Raw genomic sequence first — 21,817 nt, forward strand, 5'->3', positions numbered from 1 at the left:
TTGCTCTCTCTTTCTTTGTCTAAATTTCTGCCACTCTTTCTATCTATACCCTGTCCCTTTCTCAGTAAGTGTCACTCTCCTTCTTTCGTTCTCTGAGATCAAGGCTTTTTTTGTAAATTTTATAGCAAGAGAGTATATAATAAATATTTGCGCTCTCTCCTTCCTCTCTCAATATTAAGAACTGGTGTTTATCATCTACTTTTATTTCCTAGATTCGGAAAAATTCTCCTATTTCCTGAGTCTTCATTAGACAACCAAACTCTGTTGTGATTCAACATGAAACTTTTGATTGCAGCATAATGAACTTTATAAAAATTTTAAAAATTTCTGACAGAGCGCATATATGTTATATATGTAGCATAATATAAACAACTGCAGCAATTTATGGAGTATCATTGAACTGTAAATTATCCGCGCTGGGATTTGAAATTATAATCGTCACAACAACCTCTGCCCCATCTCACTTGAAAGTGCGTGCACAAACACACATATACATACATACAGTTAAAACACATTGCATTTGAGTGAGTTGCACATGCCACAGCGAATTGCTGAGCGGTTGTTGCACTGCACATTTCAACATTCGCGCATGCGCAGCTGACACGAGCGGCGAATGTAAGCGGCAATAAAAAATTGATGTGTTAATTGTGAGAAAATCTGGCAGTTGAGTGCAGTGCTATTTACTTTTTTCCATACACACGTACAATGCGCGTGCCACACATATGCATGCAACTAATGGTGCGGTACAAAGTGCCAGGCATCGGATGCTGATGCCAGCTACAATGTGATTGAAGACTCGTGTGCCAATAATAAATGCTAAATTCAGTTAATTTATGCAAACGTGCATGTATAACGGTACAGTAATGCATTCTCAGTACATTTATGAATTTTTATTGGCGGCCTGTGCGTTCAACTCGTGAATGGTGTCAATTAAGTGGCTGTAAGTGGCTTCGTCTCATGCTTTAGTATTAAAAATGCAAAAATATAAAAAATTAAAAACTTGAATAAAATTTGAAAAAAAATTAACGATTTAATAAAAAATTGTAATTAATTGCATTTAATTTGACGTTAATGCCTGCGGCTCAGCTCAGTTACAGCATTCGATAAAATTCGTCTGCTTAATTTTTAGATTTCGTTGCTGCTGCACGAATACATGTGTATGTAAACATGCCAGTATATATATGTATGTGCTAAGTACGTGCTTAACGGCTTACACATGCATACATACATCATTATTATATATAATTATTGAATAGCTTTGGAGCTTTTGCAACCAAACTCTTTGTATGTGTTCGAGCGCCCAACAGGTGCCGCATCAGGTTTTAAAGAATGTCGGTTCGACTTGAAAAAAAAATCAAAATTTTTTTCCGATTACTTCACCGTTAGCACGAAAATATTAATTGCACATTCAATATTTTTGGCTAAGTGTTCATAAATTATTTGGCTGCGGGTAATGGATGTTCAATTAATCACGAAATTTTATTTCCAAAAAATGGTTTTTATTGAGTATACTTTTAAAAGTCACAAAAAAATAACAATGTGCAACAAAGTAATTTTTTATTTGAAAAATATTGTTTTTTTTTTTTTAATTTTGTTTAATTCACCGTTAGCACGAAAATATTATTTGAAGATTAAATATTAAATATTTTTGGCTAACTGTTCATTAATCATAAAATTTTATTTCCAAAAAATGGGTTTTTATTCTCTATATTTTCGAAAGGCACAGAAAACAATAACACTACGCAATAAAGAAAATTTTATTTTATGTGAAAAATATTTTTTTTTTGCAATTTCGATTCCTTCACCCCAAAAAATAACACTGTGCAACAAAAGATTTTTTATTGGAGCGATTTAAAAAATTCTGTGTATGTGCTACTTATGTATGTATGTAGGAAAATCCCTTGCTGATGTTAAATATTGCTATAGTTCTATAATATACAACAAAAAAGAGATTAGTGGCGAATTTCTTACAATTATATTAAATTTAATTTTTAGCTGTTAATATGATTCATTTTTCCTGTCAATACAATTACTATTATCTGACGCGTATATGTTACTTAAGTACATACATATGTATATGTATATATGCTAACGATATTTTGACCCTTAATTGTTATTCGGTTGAAGTTATTATCTTATACGTGCTATACATATTAAGGTTACTATAGAAATCGGAATTTCAACAACGGTCCATTCGTCTCTGAACGGTTTATGGAATTATTGAAAAACTTATATAAAAGCAGAAATATACTTAGTCCGAAATTTACTTCTATTTGCCGAGGTAATGTATTTTACTATCTAAAATCTATCTTTAGGCAGCCATGAATCCATGCTTTTGGAGTAATACATATAGTTAAATCCTCAAAAGTCTAAATTTTTTGACGTATAATAATTTTAGAGAACAAACAAGTTTAGTAACATTTTTAAAGAGACACACCTAGTGCGTCAGCCTGAAAAAGGTTATGTTAAAAACAAAAAAAAAAAAAATATAATAAAACTACTGTTCAACTATTAAAAAGTGAAGATGTACTTACACATATTTTAAGAGAACGCAGTGCAATTTTTGTGGAGAAAAATTAAATATTTTTCGGTTTACAAGCAATTTTTGAAGGCGTTAACAAACACAAGCTTCTCCACTGCTAAAGTGATTCCAGCCATCTCTGTGAATGAAACCTCAAAAAATATTTTACTAAGTACTATAGGAAAGTGTCCGTACAGTAATCTATGATCGAAAAAAGGATAAAAATTGACGAAATGCCGGCGAATTAAAAAAAAATAAATTTTCGATCAAGTTTAGCTTCCCAAAATTCGATTCTTAATCAGAACAAAAAACTGGTAAACTAATAAAGCTGATTGAAGTGACGGACTATATTTTAGAAAACTTTAACTCAAAAAAATTTTGTTTTATATTTTTTCCATGTTATAGTCTATCGAAGTATGCAAAAAATAAAAAAAAAAATTTTATATATATATTTTTAAATTTTCCAATAGGTGGGCATCTTAATACCACTCTCCAGAGTTAAGCAATATTTACAAGCACAAACTTTATAAATAATTTTCTGTAAAAACGCCTTAATCCTTTTTTTACTGTTGATGCAGAAACAGCTCTGTTTTGAGAAAAAATTTGTCCTCAAAAATGAAAAATGTAATGTCACTGTTGAAAGATATTGCTACAGTAGTGACGTTCGAGGTGTCAAGCTGTGTTAATTTAACACAAAATTTCAAAATATCAAATATTACTATAAGAATTTGTGACAGCCGCTTTTCCTAAAGAAAAAGGTTTGGTTAGGTTAATCTGGTAAGCGAATAAGAAACGCATAGACCAGTTTGGCACTTTGCGATACCAGATGGAGTTCAGTTGCTAAGTCCAAGAGGAGTAGGCATCGTTTAGAATGCCTAAACACAAAACTTTAAGCACCAATCTTTTCTTTCTTATCTTTTTTAAGAATTTTAATAAAAAAATTGCTGGAAGAAGCTATATATTCTTCATAATGGCTGATTTGTCATAAGAATGTTTGATAAATTTTTTTATAGATTTTTATAAGACCAAATATTTTGTTTTAGGTAGAATAAACAGTTTTAGGTAGCTTTATGATCTCAATTTATCAATCTTTGATTTAGACCTCGTGTTCAGAAGAAAACATTCAAATATTCATTCAAGTTAAGTAAGCTTTAAGTGAATTAAGTTAGTTTTAAGTGGGGAATAGAAAAAAGTCACAGGGAGGATTTTTTCTGACTAAGTTGGTAGAGGCATACTTTTTCTTAGTGCTTTGTTGACAACTATCTCATAAGCGACCATTGACGGACATTTAGACTTTCAGTTTCGGTCTTAGTCTTCTACCTCCACTCACAGGGTCTGTCCAAAACCGCTGCCATCAATATGAGGATTTTGAAACAAGTTCTTTTTAATAATTCATTGGTATTGGCGTTTAACAACTCTTATAGCCATTGGCTCAGTATGCACTTAGCAACTGCATAAATACTTATTAATATCTGTATGCATATATGTCAGTATATATCAAGACGAAAACCAATAAAATTTAATAAGCTTAACCGCCATTTAAAAGCATTTATAAGAATCTCAACAAAACTCTCCCTTTTTATAACTTTACAGTCTTACTTTTACTTTTTTTGTAAGCTGTCTGCATTTTTTACACTCCTGGCACCACAGCTCATTTTTTTACTTCTTTTATTCTCTTTTAGCTAAAACAAAGAAATTCACAAAAACGGAAAAAATACAAATTTAAACACGTTTTCACCGTTTCACGCTTCTAATGAGTGACATTCTTGTTGCATTTTTAGCCGCCAAGCTTCGGTCTCCGCTTTACTAAATGCTCCTTTTATTTTGTCGTCAAGCTAGACAGACACACGCCACCACTCCTCGCCCCGACACTTGGTCCGTAGAAGGAACTTGTTTGTAAAACTTGCTGTCTTGGTAACTGGCACTTATTTGTACGCCACATGCCTAATACAGCTAGACATTTGGTTAAATGAAATTACCTAGATTTTACCGTTATGCATCTACTTATACTAAATTTAGCATGCAGTCAAGCCAGAGTTGGGTCATTAGCTGTGTGAGAGTGAGTTTGCATACAATAAAGAGCTAAATGTATTTACATACCCACAAGCGGTTGCGTTCGCTTTCTGGACAAGCACACGAAGTTACAAGAATATAAATGTCTTTAGATTAATTTAAAATTATAATTAATTATAATTAGCAGTACTAAGAAATTGAAAATTGCTCAAAAAAGAAATTTTATTATTATGAGAAAAGCCTTAAGATTTTTATTAAGCTTTTAAAGCTTTCCGAAAAGCTATTGGGCTGAGCACATACTATAAATTATAATTATATTGGTATGATGTGATCGGGTTTCAAGAATAGCAGATAATATAGCACATATTACAGAAAAATAAAACAGCGCTTTCTAGATTTTTAACAAAGCTTTTCAAACCCAAAATACTAAATTAAAAATAAGGAAAATTCTCCTTAATATATTTATGCCCATGTCAACCTTTAAGTATAATAAGCAGAAGAAGACATTTAGAAAAACTTTTTAGCTTTTTAAACAAGCTTTTAAAGCTTTTGTAAAGCTTGCATAATGCCTCTATAAATTTGTCATGTTTTTGTGAACAATAAGTAAGTGAGGAAAGATATAAAACAAAATTTGCAAGCTTTTTAATTAAATCTTCAAAGCTTTTATAAAGTTTGCATAAGGCATACGTAAATTGCCAACAAAGCTTTCAAAGCTTTTGTAAGCTAGAATGATGCATTCATAAATTTGTCATGTTTTTGTAAATAATAAGCGAGAAAAGATACAAAGAAAAGCTTTCAAACTTTCTAATTAAGTCTTTAAAGTTTTTATAAAGCTTGCATGATGCATCTATAAATTTGTCATGTTGTAGATAAAGATTGTGTGTGTTAATTATAACAAATAAACTGAAAAAGGGGAAACTAAAGAAACAATTTCTACTTTTCTACCCAATCTTTTATGCGGCCACACTTAAACAGTTTTACCGGTATAATTTGAAATAATACCAAAGTCAATTTTTAAGTGTAACAAATAGTTAAGTGAATATGAATGTTTATGAGCTTTAGAAAAAAGCTTTCAAAAACATATTATCAAGCTTGTAGCGATCCGTCTTGACATTAACATAAAATGTTAATTACTCATATAAAAGGAAATAACAAGTCAATAGATAACTAGAAAGCTTTACAGTTTTTTGACGAAGTTTTCAAAATACGGTTTTAAAGCTAACAGCCATTCATAGTTTTATAATGGTTAAAAAAAAGAATGGGTAGAACTAATACATTTTCTACTGCACCAAAAAATTGGGAAATCTGATGTTTTGGGTAAAATAAAAATATTTAAAATTTTCCAACGAGCTTTTGAAGCTTTTTTGGAAAACTCTATATACAACGATTATAATGTGAAAAAGAAGCTTCTCAAGGGGAAAGAAAATTAAAACAAAACACAATACAAATTTTTGATTACAACTTATCGATAGTTATCGATAATTATCGATACATACTATATATCCTTCCAAGGCCACAAATACGTTTTGGCTGTGAATGTACGAATTATTTGGGTTATTCTTTGAAGGATTAGTAAGGAGTTTGTTCTTATATTTTTAGAATTTTTAGAAGTAGAAAAGGGGATGAAGATAAAGCTAGTGAGAGAAAGAGCGAGGAAAGAAAAGAATATAGAGAATATTCTGATTATATTTTAGCACTACTTTGTCTCGCAATTTTTCCCAAATGTGTTTTTAATTGATAGCTCTTCAACTGTTGTTTTTTGTCTTCAATTAAATCGACATTTTTGAACTTTGGCCATATAAAAGCTTTTAGACCACCTCTGCGAGAGATACTGTATTATTCATTTCAATTATGTAAATTCTTGAATATAACCTTTTGGCATATAAAAGGCTTAGACACATAAAAGTGCAGAAGAATTACAATTAAAATGCGAATTACAACAATAACAACAGAAACAATATTCGTAACTGCAGCACCAACAGCAACAAAGCACCTTGGGTGATGAGCCAGAGTCAAAGTGGCATAAAATTAACTTCAGCAAGAAAATTAGAATCGGCAAAGAAAAACTTTATTTGAAGACAACAAACAACAAAAAAAAATATATAAAAAAAACCAAAACGGTGTTAATAACAACATCAATGCAACATAATGGTAAATGTCATTGATGGAGCCGCTCGACAGACACCAATTTAATTTTTACATTAAAAGCAAATGCGCCGCCAGACAAAGAACGCATAAAAAGCGCCACAACAACAATAACAACACCAATAATAAATACTTAATAAACACGTAGTTACTAAATAAGAAACGCACACACACACATGCACGCATATATGAGTAGACACCGTTGTTGAGGGCAACGGAAGTGCGGTTAAGGCGTCCGAGAGGGCAAGTAAACGCTGAAAATTACAAACCGAATAAATACTCGAAGAAAAAAAGGTGGAAAAAAACTGCGCGCTGGAAAAGAAGGTCAACAGGTTCAAGCGTTCAAGCAGAAAAAAATGAAAAACGAAATCGAAAATTTTTAATGCGAGCACTAAACGCGCCTAAAGGCCGGCAAGAAGAGGCAGAGCCGAAACGGCAGAAGCAACAGCAACAACAGCTAAAGCGCGGCCACAACAACAAAAGCGTAGAGCAGAAGCGCCAACATACACACGCACACACACATTTACATTTTTATAGTACAAGTTTTACTGTTGTAAAGCGACAAGCCAAAAAGATCAACGACAACAACAACAACAACAACAGAAGCGACAGCAGAGAGGCCAAATGAAAATGAAAACGAGCAGAAACCTGCCGCTGCTTCTGCACAACAAAATTGTAAGAACAACCGCCGTCAAGAGCGTCGCTACATGCAAAAACAACTAAATGTTACAAACAACTACAACAACCGCAACAACTGTGTACAAGAAATAGTCGGGAAAAAAAGCGGTCATAACAAGAAAAACGGCATATTTCCATAGAAGGCGCTTGGAAGGCGGCTGCAGCGTGTAGCGCAACGGCGCGAAGCTTGGCTTGGCAGCGTGATTCGGCTTAACTTGCCATCAGTTGGCTTGGCTTGGCTGGCGTCGTGGCTGCGAGCAGCGCGCTGCTGTGGCTGGATGGCTCATCTTCAGTTCATAAAAATCAAAAGTGGTTTTGTTTTCGATTTCAAGTTTCGCTGGCAAATAGCTGAGCGCTTAGCAAAAAAATCTTAAACAAAAATAACAACAACAATAGTGGCGGTAGTTGGCAAGATTATTATTTTAATGCTATTGATGTTGCTCTGGTATTGGTGTCTCACATGCATACACTCATGCATACATACGAACAACACGCGCAACAACACTTGTTCACTTGTGTTGAGTTTGAAGTGCTTCTTCTTCTTATTCAAATGAAAATGAAATTGAAGCCATGTGTTTTTGTTTTTATGTCTTTTGTCTTGTAGGCAAGTAGTAAAATAATATTCGAAAACACTAAAAAAATAATTATATAAAAATAAAAAATATATATATTTACTATAAAAAAAACTAAGCAACTAAAAATAGTTAGAATTACAAAAAATGTTAACTTCGGCAGCATCGAAGCTATAATACCCTTCACAGGTGAATTTTTATAACATAAAAGGGTAGTTTGTATGGCACATATATGCTTTAGTGGTTCTATCTGAACAAGTTGTTCGGAAATTGTGCCGTTATATTGCCAAATTTCGTAAAGAAATCTCATCAAATAAAAAAGTTTTCCATACAATAGTTGATTTTGTTACATCAGTTTGTATGGCAGCTATATGCTATAGTTATCCGATTTGAAGAATGTTTTCGAAGATAGCATTATTGCTTTAGATAATGATCTGTGCGAAATTTCTTAGAGAAATCTCATGAAATAAAAAAGTTTTCCTTACAAGAACTTGATTTTGTTACAACAGTTTGTATGGCAGCTATATGCTGTAGTAATCCGATCTGAAAAATATGTTCGGAAATTGTACAGTTACGTTGGAGAATAACTTATGCCAAATTTCGGAAAGATATCTCCTCAAACAAGAAAGTTTTCCATAAAAGTAAATTCTTCCGACCATTCAGTTTGTATGACAGCTATATAGTATGAAAAGCATCTATATCTCAACTTCGTATGGTCCGTTCAGGGTATGAAAATATTTGCAATTCAAAATGCCAAGCTGACAAGAATGTCTAATGTATGCAAACATGTGCAGACATACTCAAACGGACAAATACATATACATTTGCATATAAAAAATGTAGTTTTATATAATTTGATACAAAATTTTATGAAAAGGTTAACCAGTTTAGTCACTAGATTTATTTACATTTTTATCTCTTTATATGCACACACACGGAGTTGGTAATATATTCCATATATATATATATAGTACAGAATATATTATACAAGTATTTGGTTTGTATGTATGTAAGTAACTACTAAAGGTTGCGAGGCCGGTAACAATTTATTTACGTCGGCGTGTATGAGTACCACAGCTTTAAAGCAGAAATCAGGGGTATTATAAGAAAATATTCAAATCTCTGTAAATTATACAAATTCAGCATCAAAATTATTTTATAGGAAGCAACTAATGTGAAATTATAGGAGAACCAATGTTAGGTTTAAATTTGAAAGAGAAAACAATTTCTTAGCTTTTTTTACTGACTTACGTTTTTGCTTTAATTTTAATGACAATATTAGGGAAAACTAAATAAGGTAATGGCTTCCGTAAGCTATACCGTATACATGAGCTACCACAATACAGCAGAATTGAGTAACTCTTTCGGATTGATATAAAAGAAACTAAAGTGAGAAGTCGAAATATTTTACACAACATTCAGTTCATACAATTCAAATTGAAATTGAGTTAAACATTTTTCTAAGAGAGTTGCACCTTTTTGTATTAAAAAATTTTAAATTACCTTTCAAACTGTAGGAATTTGAGAAAATAGTTGTAAATTTTTGTAAGAGTGTTGCCACCTTTTTGTGTAAAAAATTTCATAAATCAGCTTTCAAACTGGAGGAACTTGAGAAAAGAGTTGAAAATTTTTGTAAGAGAGTTGCCACCTTTTTGTATTAAAATTTTTTTTAAATTACCCATCAAACTAGAGGAACTTGAGAAAAGCGTTGAAATTTTTTTGATTAGAGTTGCCACCTTTTTGTCATAATTAAAAAAATTTCATAAATGACCTTTCAATCCGAAGGAACTTGAGAAAACATAGAGTTAAAAATTTAATTTTCTAGTTTAAAATTTTTTTGAAAAGAGTTCCAACCTGTCTAAATTTTAATTGAATAAAATGATAAGTTAGGTATACCAGAATAATCCACTCAATATCAAACAGAACTATTGAACTGAGTAGCAATAATTACAAGAGTATGGTCGATATTCGCGTGAAATGAAGGGTATTTGGTTAAACTTTAATATGCTAAGCATCGACCCATGAATACTTATACATTTTATTTGATTGAAAGCTATTTGTTTTTTTTTTATATAAATTTCATAAGTTTTCATGCTCAATAAAAGATGCCATGGAAAAAATGTATTAAATAAATGATTACGTTTACCTCTATCCATCTCAAAGGCATAATAATTCCTTTAAAATTATTCTGCTGAAAGTATCAATTCATACACATTCAAAATTTGTTTGCAAAATTCCTTAATTTTTTCGCATTAGGCCAAAAAATGCGCCTACAGAGTTCACTTTCTGGGCGCGCTTGTCAAAAACGTGCACTTGCTGCACCCAAGAAAATCGCTGGCTTAGATATGCTGAATCCGGAATCAAGCATAAAAGCAGAACTAAAGCCAAGCAGAGGTTACTAAAGTGTGTGTGGAGCTTTTGCAGCAAGTCATCGTCAGCCTGGATTTTTTATTGAAGATATGAATTAAGGTTAAATTAAGTGTTTTATAATTTTTCTTCTTTATTTTGGTAAACTATTTGTGGGAGCAGTACTTACACTGTCTTTACTGCCGTTTTTGAAGTTAAACTTAAATTATTTTTTTTTCATTTGAATAGACGCCGCTAGTTCACTTAGATGTTGAATAAATTCTATGCTGAGCGTCGTAGTTTAAATGGAATGTGAAATCTTCAACAATACTTAAGCGTTTATAAAAGAAGAACGAATGACTTATTTTAGGTGTTTCTAGTTGATCAGAAGGCACTGAAGTATTGCTTATTATTGTAATTGTTGGTTTTGTTCAAGTTTTATACTGTGATTTGAAATTGAGGCATATTTCTCAGACACTAAAGCTAAATAATCCATTATGTCTCTTCTTTCTGCTTGCCTTTTATATTACAGTACAATTTTTTTTTTTAATTTAAGGCATAAGATAGAACTTTTAAAAGTAAATAATAAATAATTTTTCGTTGAAAAATCAAAAAATTGCACCACAGCGCCACCTAGCGCATTTATACCTACAAAACTTCATTCGAGTTCGTTGCTTAAGTCTAATATTTACATAGCACAAATAAAGAAAAATCACAGAAACTACAGAGAAAAATTCGAATTCGAGGGGAAACTTATCATTTTGGCCACAAAAGGTGAAAACGCCTTTAACAGACAAGCTGATAAATGCCACACCATTGGTGCGCCATAAACAAAATTAAAATTTCTCGAAAAACCCTTGAGCTTAGTAAATAATGGCACCTAGAGAAATGTAAAAGAGAAAAGGTAAATGAAATGAAATGATATCAGTGCAGCTGAGCATGAAGCCAGCGAAAAAAAAATGTTTTTACAATCGAAATATATAAATGTACTCTTATAATATATTGATAACATGCCTTATTGAAGGCGAAACAAAGTCAAAACTTTTGCAACAAAAAGGAGAAAAACATACTCGCACTCAGAAAATTGAACCACTTTGTTCGGAAACAAAAACTATAACCACAATCATATTGCAAACAGCTGTAGGCGCAAACCAGCTCAGCCATGCAAATGTGCGCCAAGACATTTATCAACGCGAAAACAAGCGAAACGCACAAACACATGCAAGTAAAAATTATGAAAAATAACTAAAATGGCAAACGAGTGCATTCGGCATTGCAACGCGACGTTGGGCGACGACAGCAGGCGGCTGCGGCACTTTGCTGCTGTGATTGAGCATGTTGTAGCGTTGCTGTGATATATTTTAGATTAGCAACATGCTGTTGTAGTTGTTGTGCCACAAAGAGTAAAAGTTAAATTGCACGCAAGGCCGTTCACTGCAACAATAGCAACAACGGCAGGAGCAATAATGACGGTAAAGCACCGTAAGCACAAACTGCCAGCATTAGGAGCGGCTTTGCTTATGCTTGTGTGGTATATTACTTTGTATATATGTATATATATATTTCTATACATATATATACAAGTATATCTATGGTTGTGTATCTTTCTATGTATGTGCATGTTTATGTGTGCATTTATGCAAACCAGCTGCACTCGGCTGCTGCAATTTGTAACTTTTTTTCAATTTTGCTGCACTTTTGTTGACAAAAGCGAGCGTTAGAAAATGAAAGTGCGAATTTTGTAATAAGATTGAAAGCGATAGATAACAACGCAAGTGCTTGGCTAATAAAAACATTGCTTTTTTTGTTTTCTGATTTTGCTTTAAGAAAAGCTTCATTTACCAGCAACCCGTTCGTTGCTTAAGTCTTTTGTTAAGCATTTTATCTCTCTAATATTTTGTATTGTCTCAAATATGCGCTCTTGCTAATTTCCACTCACTTTTTGTCTATTCCAGGAGCACATACAAGAAGTTTTGGACAAATGGACACAAATCGATGATGAGATTTGGGCCAAAGTGATTGTTTTCGAACGCAATCGACGCGTAGCGAAAGCATATGCACGTGCGCCAGTGCTCACCATAAATGGCTCAGATGATGGCTTCGATGGCATGCGGTAAGTGTTGCAATAAATATGAGAAATTGTAGCGAGAATGTTATTTCGTTGCTATATATTTACAAGTCTTTAGTTTATTCAAGTATATAAGTTTGAAAAGAGTACAGAAAAAATATATAAAAGTAAATTTATAAAATAAAGCAGTGTCGAATTATTAGTGAGAAATATAATACTTCAAAAGGCAAATTCAAATATATGAAAAAGTTGTATATTCAAACTAAAATTTTTAAGTTTTTGGAAAATATAGTTTTCAGAACTGACCGAAAAAAATATCGAAATAAGCTTTAACTTACTGGGAAATTTTTTTTATATAAAGTATGCTCAGAATAATCATAACTTGTGTTGTTGTTGGTGCTCAAAAATCCAACGAATGCAAATTTGTATTATTACTAACTAGATATGTATGTATATCGTCACCTAAAATGCAAAATAACATAACATCAGTTTTCATAAGTTTACAGGCGGAGCAAAAGCGATATAATTGAAACCACTCATATTGAACAACATTTGAGTTTTGGTTATAAAATGGTTATATATTGGTTATCATACACTTGAAACATAATTAGAGTTTTGGTTATAAAATAGTTATATATTGGTTATCATGCCATTGAAATAAATTTTCAGTTTTGTTTATAAAATGTTTATATATTGGTTATCATATCAAACAGCGATTTTCGATTTTTTTGTGATGATGCATTGTTTTGCATTTTGAGTGACGATATACAAGTATAAACAAAGGTGCATTCATATTCGTGTTGTTATTATCTTTATCTTTATCTCTCTCTATCTCCATATCACTATCATTAACTTTATTTTTATCTTTATCTCTCTTCATCTTTATCACTACTCATATCTCTAATTGTAACTTTGTTATTAGCTTTATTTTTATTTATTTTTATTCCAAAACCATAAAAGCATTTGTAACATTATCTTTATCAGAGTCTTTTTCTTTCATTATCATATCACTAACTACATCTTCAATTTTTGCTATTTTTATTTACCTTCCAGCCAACCTTCATAAAGTGATAAAGTCTAACTCTTTAACAGCCTCCATATCTATCTATATTCCTAATACTACTTCTAACTTTCTCATTATCATTATCTCTATCGAACTCTATTCCTACCGAATTCACTATCTGCATCTCTAACTATCTTTATTGAAATCACTTATAAAAATGTCTCCTAACATAATTTATTGTTATTTTCAAGTATTAAAAGCCTTACTTTTTTACCATAAAATTCTTATGAAAAACTATCTAGTTTCAAAAGTGAATTTTAAGCATTGCGAAGAGTGCTAAACAAAGTAAATATTTTACCAGAAGTTTCTAATTTTTTGAAATTAATTTTCTATTACCAAAAATACCACAAAAGCTTTTAGTTAGCGAGAAATTTTAAAATTCTAATTTATCCAAATGAGTGTCACAATATATATTTAGCTGATTGTATTAGTAGATAACTCATAAGTAAACGTGAATGTTATGCTAATGTGACCGGATTTCACTAACTCAAACAGAATATGAAACAAAAAAAAAACAAACGAGAAAAAATGTTAACTGCACTGCACAGAAGCTTTATACCCCATACCTGGCATTCTTTATACCATAATATGATATATCTTTGACTTGAGAGAGTTCTTATAGCTGCTATATGTGGATGGATCTGAGCTATTTGTTTACGTTTAAAGCAATGTCTTTAGTAAAAATACGTGCCAAATTTTGTATCTTCTACTTAGTCAAACAAAAAAGTTTTTTATACAAGAACTAGATTAGGTTCATTCAATTTGTAAGGCAGCTATATGCTATAGTGGTCCGATCTGAACAATTTGTTCTGAAAATGTAGCATTGCTTGGGATAATAATTTATTCAAAATTTCGCGAATATATTTTGTCAAATGAAAAAGTTTTCCATGCCAGAACTTGAATCGGATCGTTCAGTTTGTATTACAGCTATATGATATAGTGATCCGATATCAGCGGTTGCGACAAATGTACAATTTCTTGAGGAGAAAAGGGCGTATTCAAACTTTCAGATCGATTTCTCGAAAACTGAGAGACTAAGTCACATATGTATATACAGATAGAGGGAAATGGCTAAGTCGACTCAGCTCGTCCTATTCATTATTCATATATGTATATGTATACTATACGGGTTCTTTCTGAGTATTAAAAACTTTGTGCTAAACTTGATTCAGGGTATTAAACAAGCTGAAACACGTAACTAAAGGTTTTGAGAGAATTGGTTATGGTTTCCTATTAAAAAAAGTTGTTGCTGGAGAAATTGGAAAATATAGCACACCATGAGTATACAAAAATTATTTAATTGTTAGAAATTTATTATAAGTTCAAAGAAAACTATTAGATACATACTTCTGTACAAAAAGTGTGAAATCTTGTCTATGTGTTCCGAGCTTTCGCGATCATTGCCAGAATTTGATATAATTTTTAAAGAAGTGTGTGAGAAATTACAAAGGTGCATATTACATATTTCGGTGTTATTTTTGTAATATATACATATGTATATGAAAATGTAACATAATAATTTATTTATTATTATATGCACATGAAAAGTAGCATATAATATATATAGTATATAAAGTTCACTTTGCAAAACCTACAACTAAATCGCAAGTAATAAGTTGTTTTGTTGTTGTCTTTTTATTTGTTGCTTTAATGTAAAGATTGAATTCACTTACTATACCTACATGTTTATTTATACACCTCTTACATAACTCATTCACATGTTTTTGTGCCTAAAACAACAACTTTCTGCTTCATATTTGCGTTTGTTTCCTTTTTATGTTTTACTAACTTTAAACAAATATGTACTTTAATTTGAAATAAAAACAAAAACAAAAACATAAATAAAATTAGTAACTGAACTGGTTTTCGGTTTCGATTTCATAATACCAACTAAACGAGTCATGGCAGACTTGACAGAAGTTGACGTCAATGCAAATAACTCGAACAAGTAAACACACAGGCACTTATGTATGTGCACGCACACAAATAAAAAACATATAAATATACATATATTTATATACATATGTGAATATACATATATGTTTGAAATTATACACGTGTGCATATATTTGGGACAATTCCATGAAACACACCATATGGCTGTATGTATGTAACCACTTCTAGTTGTTGTTTATAAATATTTATGAAATATGCAAAAGCTTTCGAACGCATGTTTGTTCAAAAAATATACTCTTATATAAACAAAATAGTGATATATGCGAGAAATTAATAATTTCGAGATTTATTTAACCTATTTAGCAAAAACTTAGATTATTTCTCATCAGTATTCTACAGAGTTTCTAAGTAGCTAAGCAATTAATTAAATATAGTTTGAAATTAAGGCCGATGGGACCCACAAAAAATGTCTATGTATATGTGCCAATTTCGTAAAATTTTCCAATTTATTTTAGTTTGCTCAGATTTTTTTAGCTTCTTGGTAGATTTTTCAATATCCCGTTATATAATAGTTATTAACGTATTTTCAAATAAAAACTACAACTTAATTTAAAAATAATTGCTTTTCAAATATATACATGCAAATATAAGTCGAAGCGGAGCGAAATAACTTAATAAAAAAAAGCTTTGAGCTTGAGTAAACAGCTTTCCTGACTTTTTTACAACCGAAAATGTTTGGAAAGTTGCTGAAAAAATAGATTATGTAGAATTTCATATAAAAAACTATTTTCATTATGAATGAAACTGCTGAATACGACTTTTCTGAGCTTAATATATATTCTTTGGTATATATGTATATAGACTTTTTATTATATATTTGGGATATATGTATATTAATTTTTTTGTACTTTGTGTGACTTTGGTAGGCACATGATTGCTTTCTTTTCATGTTAATAAGGCGGAAATGTTTAGTTTACATTTCAAACTTGCCATAAAGCAATATATTTACTTTTATATGCGACTCAGATTTCATGATTACACGCATCATTATATACCTACAGTAATCAAATGTAGTTAAGTTATAATTTCTTATGAATTTTATTGTCTTTTTTGTTTAATGATTTTGAGTTATATTCGAATATAGAGAAGGAATTAATCTTTGAAGTATTTAATTATCATGAAGATGTCTTCGAAAATGAACCAAAAATAATAGAATTAACAAAAATTGCTACATGAAGGAAATCAAACAATAAAAAAGTACAGAAAAACAAGAAAAAACTAATATACAAATATACGTAAATAGAAAAATGACAAAAACAAGAAAACAAATAATGAAAAAATAAATAAAATATAGACAAAATCTATTTAAAGTTGTGTGATATATAATATATTATACTTATATATGTACATATGTCTGTATACGTCCATTAAATGGAAGCGAAAAATTATGTTAAAAAATAATAAAATCAAACCATATAACGTTTGTCTAGTGAAATTTAATAATAGATGATAACCATACATCATATATGTATATTTCAATACCCAAGCCTCATCATATGTATTAGCTGGATAAATATGCTTATTATTTACTCAAGAAATTATATATTAAAAATCCTTTAAAATATAAAAACCCATTCACAACAATATAACTATTTGTAAAATAATACGAAATTTTTGAGACCTAGTCCCGAAATTGTACGTATATGATCCCGAGATTTTTTTTCAGCTAGTCCCGAAATTACCGAAATATATAGTAATGCATACAATTATTTTTCTCACATTCATTTTAGTCTCGAAATGATCCCGATGTGATCCCGAAAGATATAGAACGTAGTCCTGAAAGCGTTTTTAATAAGTATTGAAAATTCACAACAATGTATTATTTGTAAATATTTATAAAATTTTTGAGACATAGTCACGAAATTGTCCGCATATGATCCCGAAATTTTTTTTTAACTAGTCCCGAAATTACTGCAATAGTATATACTGTAATACATAAAAGTATTTTCCTCACATCCATTTTAGGCCCAAAATGATCCCTATGTGATCCCGAAAGTGTCCTTATAAAAACTTGAATATATCTTAGTCTTAACAGTTGTGAATACTTGAAATTAGTATTATAAGATCCATAATAAACATGTATTAAGTAAGTAAATAGTTTTAGTCTTTGGTAAAGACTTTAAATTTCAATAAATGTTCAGGTTCCCAAATTGTCCCGATTTGATCCTGAAAATTTCTTAGAATTAGTCTCGAAATGTTTTTTTTATACTACAATGATTAAAATTAATATTAACCTTACCATAATAATCCCGAAATTATCCCGATGTGATCCCGAAATTTTTTTGAATTGGTCCCGAAATGTTTTTTTTTAACTACAATATTAAAATGATATTATCCTTACCATAATAAGATTATTCATTTGATTTGAAAATTATTGCGAAATGTTTTTTTAATAACAATACTTAAAATAAATTTTACCTCTACTATAATAGTCCCAAAATTATCCCGATTGATCCCGAAAAATTCAGAATGTAGTCCCAAATGGATTTTCACAAAACGTTGAATAAACTCTAGCCTTTAGAGTAGCAAATACTTAAAACCAATATTTTTACATCCAAATATAAGTACCAAAATGAAATTACTTGAGGACTTTAAAAATTTCGGTTCGGTTACAAATATTTTAAAAATAAAATCATATTTTTATATTACAAACTATGAAATATTGATTTTCATAATTTTAAATACTTATATGTGTGATTCTCCACTGTTAGTAAAACATTTCGATAAGTCTATGGAAATTTTCGATTACTTGTTTAAAGCTTCACAAAAAGTAATATTACTAACACTTATTAGTTAGTAATTTACTAGACATTTGAGATATCTGCTAGATAAATAACACTAGGGTAATTTTGCATAACAAAACACTTTAAAAGTATTATATTTTATATTTTTTTCCACCAAAGTTAGATATTAGTCAAATAAGGGCTTCTGCCAGGGTCGCCTTGATAGACTACTAGCAACTCCTAATGCATAATTTACTAGCTGCAATGACAAGTTAGCTATGCAAAGCGAGTATATTAGTAATATATTTAAAAAAAAATAAAAACAAATTACAATACATGTTTTAAAACAAAAAAATGCAAAGAAAAAAATAAAAAAAAATTCAAACACAAAAAATCAAACAAAAGGAAAAAAAAACCAAAAAAATCAAACAAAAAATTATAAATGTAAAATAAAACCCTTATCCGAGGCTACAATTTGTCACTGAGCTGCTCGTGCTCAATGAATACCTGTTGTGGCAGCTACTTTGTTGTTGTTGTCCAACTGCGGTTTTATACATGCCCAGCTGATGGAGGGCACATCAATCGCATAAAAAGTGATGAATTAGTGAGATGCAGTTTCATTGAGCTGCCCAGTGGTAGTATCCGAGTCCGCGCGACCGGCGCTATGCGATCGTTGATAAGTCTGTTGCAATCGCTTCAGTTGTATATAATTTGTATGTATGTATATGTAATAGTAAGTGTGTGCTTGATGAGGTGTCAAGTAAAGTTTATGGCTAATGATGGCTCTTTAAAAGCTGATATTACTTAGCCATCATACACACACATACATATACATACACATTATATGCAATCAGATGTCAGCAAGAACGACTACAAAAACAAAAACCAAACTTATAAAATTGCATATTTGATGAGTGCGCGGTTGACGCCTTAACCATCGCCGTAAAATCAAATCATGATGGCTCCGAAAAAATACAAGTAGCTATTAATTATGACAAATAAGGGAGACCTCTGTCTTTTTGTGTCCGCAATTTGAAGTTTGATGTTTAATTCTGTTTGTCTTTATGCCTTTTTCATTCAACTTATTTCTTTTTAGTTGCTTTGGTTGACTAGGTCAAGGGTGGCTGTGGTCATTGTTGGTCTCGGCTTTTTTAGGTTTCTTATTTTTATAATTGGTTTGGTCTTCTGTGGCTACTGCTAGATATTTTTTTATATTAAAATGTTTTTTTTTTATAATTTTGGTGTTGACAGCAGCGTAGAAGATGTGTATTGATGATTATTTAAAGGCATGAAACTTTTTGTTGTTTTAAAAATTGGTTAACAAATTAATTTGCGTAATCATTGATTAAAAAAAGCTAATATTAAAAAAAATTGGAATTATTAAAAAGAAAATTATATTTAAAAACTATCAAAAAAGTAGACCTTAAAGTCTAAATGTCTATGACGAATCAAGTTTGAAAGCCTAAAATGTTAATTTTTGAGCATTTTAGTCCCGAAAATATGCCGATGTGATCCCGAAAAATATAGAACCTAGTCCCAAAAGGATCCTTGCAAAGTCTCACTGTGCAAAAGTCTTAACAGTTGTAAATACTTAAAAATAATGTAGTACTATTATCATAATATACATATATTAAGTAAATAAGTAATACTAACCTTTAGTAAAGGCCTTTCATTTCAATAATATTTACATATGTATATTAGAAAAATAAATTCAAAACAATATTAGTAAAATTGTTTTAATTTTTGGCAACCGATTCCGAAATTGTCCCGATTTGATCATGAACATTTTTTTGTATTAGTCCCGAATTGTTTTTTTTTATACTACAATGATTGATCCCGAAATTTTTTTAACTAGTTTCGAAATGTTTGTTTTTTTATATTACATTGCTTAAAATTAGTTAAAGCCTTACCATAATAATCCCGAAATTATCCCGATTTGATCCCGAAATTTTTTTTAATTATCCTCGAAATGTTGTTTTATACTACAATGCTTAAAATTAATATTAGCCTTACCATAATAATCCCGAAATTGCAATTTATGATTTCGAATATTACTGATATGATTGTTATGTTTGTTAGTAATTACACTTATTTTAAATAAATGTTCAATAATTATATTAATAATTTTTTGAACAATGCTAGTAAGATAAACGCTGTTTCCTACCCCGCCAAGGTAACTTACCTTAAGTACGGCAGCTCCAGTGCCTGTCACTGTGCAAAAGAGTTGTGATGAAACCCCAACAGGTGGCGCCAAAGTCGATCTATTACTAAGACGTCCTTATCTCAATCACATTTGAGTTATGTATATATCGGGAAGCTGAACTGGTAATTTCAAAACTCCTTCTCCAACTAGTATCCAAAATGGTTCCATTCGGCCTCATTAAGTTATATTGGGTAGTCGAAAAAGTCTTTTCGTATTTTGTCAATAGATGTCATTGCAGTCGTATATCTCCAATATATTGGTTAAGGAATAGCATCATTGTTTTTATAGAGCTGGTAAAAAATTGTCTTGCCTTTAAAAATATTATTAGCCAAAAGTATTTATTAAGGTCAACGATATAATCATATACATACGTACAAAATTACTTTTATGCATACATATTACTCCCAAATCGGCGCTCCACCACAATTGTTTACACTTATAAATACCTCAATAACAGCTTTTAATCCAAATCTCTGACATTATTCTCCACTTTTGTTTTCTTTTCATTTCCCTTCTTAATATTATTATGTTGTTTACAAATTGCTGTGTGATAACAACCTACAACAAGCCTCGAAAAGCCTTCATGAGATTAACAAATTACATGAAATAAAGTGAGAGATGAGCTTATTGTTGTTGTTATTCCCTTGAAATGCCACAACAAACACGCGCACATCACCGATAATTGTAATTACTGTCATTTAAAGCGGCGCATACACGTCCATAATTATTTGAGTTATATTTTTTTCGAGCGTCTAGTTGCCGGTGATCACATTTTGATGGGTCAACCTTATCGAAGTGGCTGCTGTGTGTACTTAAAACTGGAGTTAAATAGTGTAATTCACATTTAATTACACTAAATTATATAATTGGTTAGAGGGCTTTGTGTTTTTGTAACTTATCTTTATCATTTGTTGTAATTATTTGTGAAGTTTTTAGCAGCGTTGATTTTATTTTGAAAGCCTTATCAGCTTTAGCAGATGCTAATTACAAACAATTTTTATGTTGAAGTTATTGCAAATTTCTAACAAGCATTTAATTAAGTCATCAGGCGCACCTTCCGCCGTTTAATTGGTGCGGTCAGAGACTAAGTTACTATTTATCGAGTTTTGGAATCTAGGCAAGTAGTCTCGCTTCTTGCGATTTACGCAACTGCGATGATTTATATAGTTTTATTGGGGAATATATGAAATGTCTATACTAAATGACCCTTTCGAGGTTTCCTAATTTTGTAAAGAAAAAACATTCTACCACCCACAAACCACACCTGATTTTCTTCACTGCGTGCTGGAAGTGGTCTATTCGGTCGATAATGACTTGACAAGACTCAAAAAAAGGCTGTTGAATCACCCTTTATTACGCATGAACCCAATTGATCAATATCACCGACCTCGTTAAAAGAATTTGTCACAGATTCTGAATACGCTTAATTTAGTGGCATATCATCCTACAAGTACTAAGGCTACTTAAGAATTTTGCATTAAAGTTGAAATGTATATGGTCTTAGTCGGCGTGGATCCTTTTAAAAATGT

At 30.8% G+C, this 21,817-nt stretch overlaps 1 protein-coding gene across 2 annotated transcripts in view; it reads left to right on the plus strand.

The window, feature by feature from the left end:
• Window positions 1–21,817, plus strand: part of LOC126756330 (uncharacterized) — a 140,976-nt gene that overhangs the window by 74,441 nt on the left and 44,718 nt on the right. For both annotated transcript variants that reach the window (XM_050469307.1, XM_050469308.1), the window contains exon 4: window positions 12,231–12,388. In XM_050469307.1, coding sequence (XP_050325264.1) covers window positions 12,231–12,388 — 158 coding nt within the window. The remainder of the gene's footprint in view (window positions 1–12,230; window positions 12,389–21,817) is intronic.

Source organism: Bactrocera neohumeralis, chromosome 4 (assembly GCF_024586455.1).
Source record: "Bactrocera neohumeralis isolate Rockhampton chromosome 4, APGP_CSIRO_Bneo_wtdbg2-racon-allhic-juicebox.fasta_v2, whole genome shotgun sequence".
In the NCBI taxonomy this organism is placed as follows: domain Eukaryota; kingdom Metazoa; phylum Arthropoda; class Insecta; order Diptera; family Tephritidae; genus Bactrocera; species Bactrocera neohumeralis.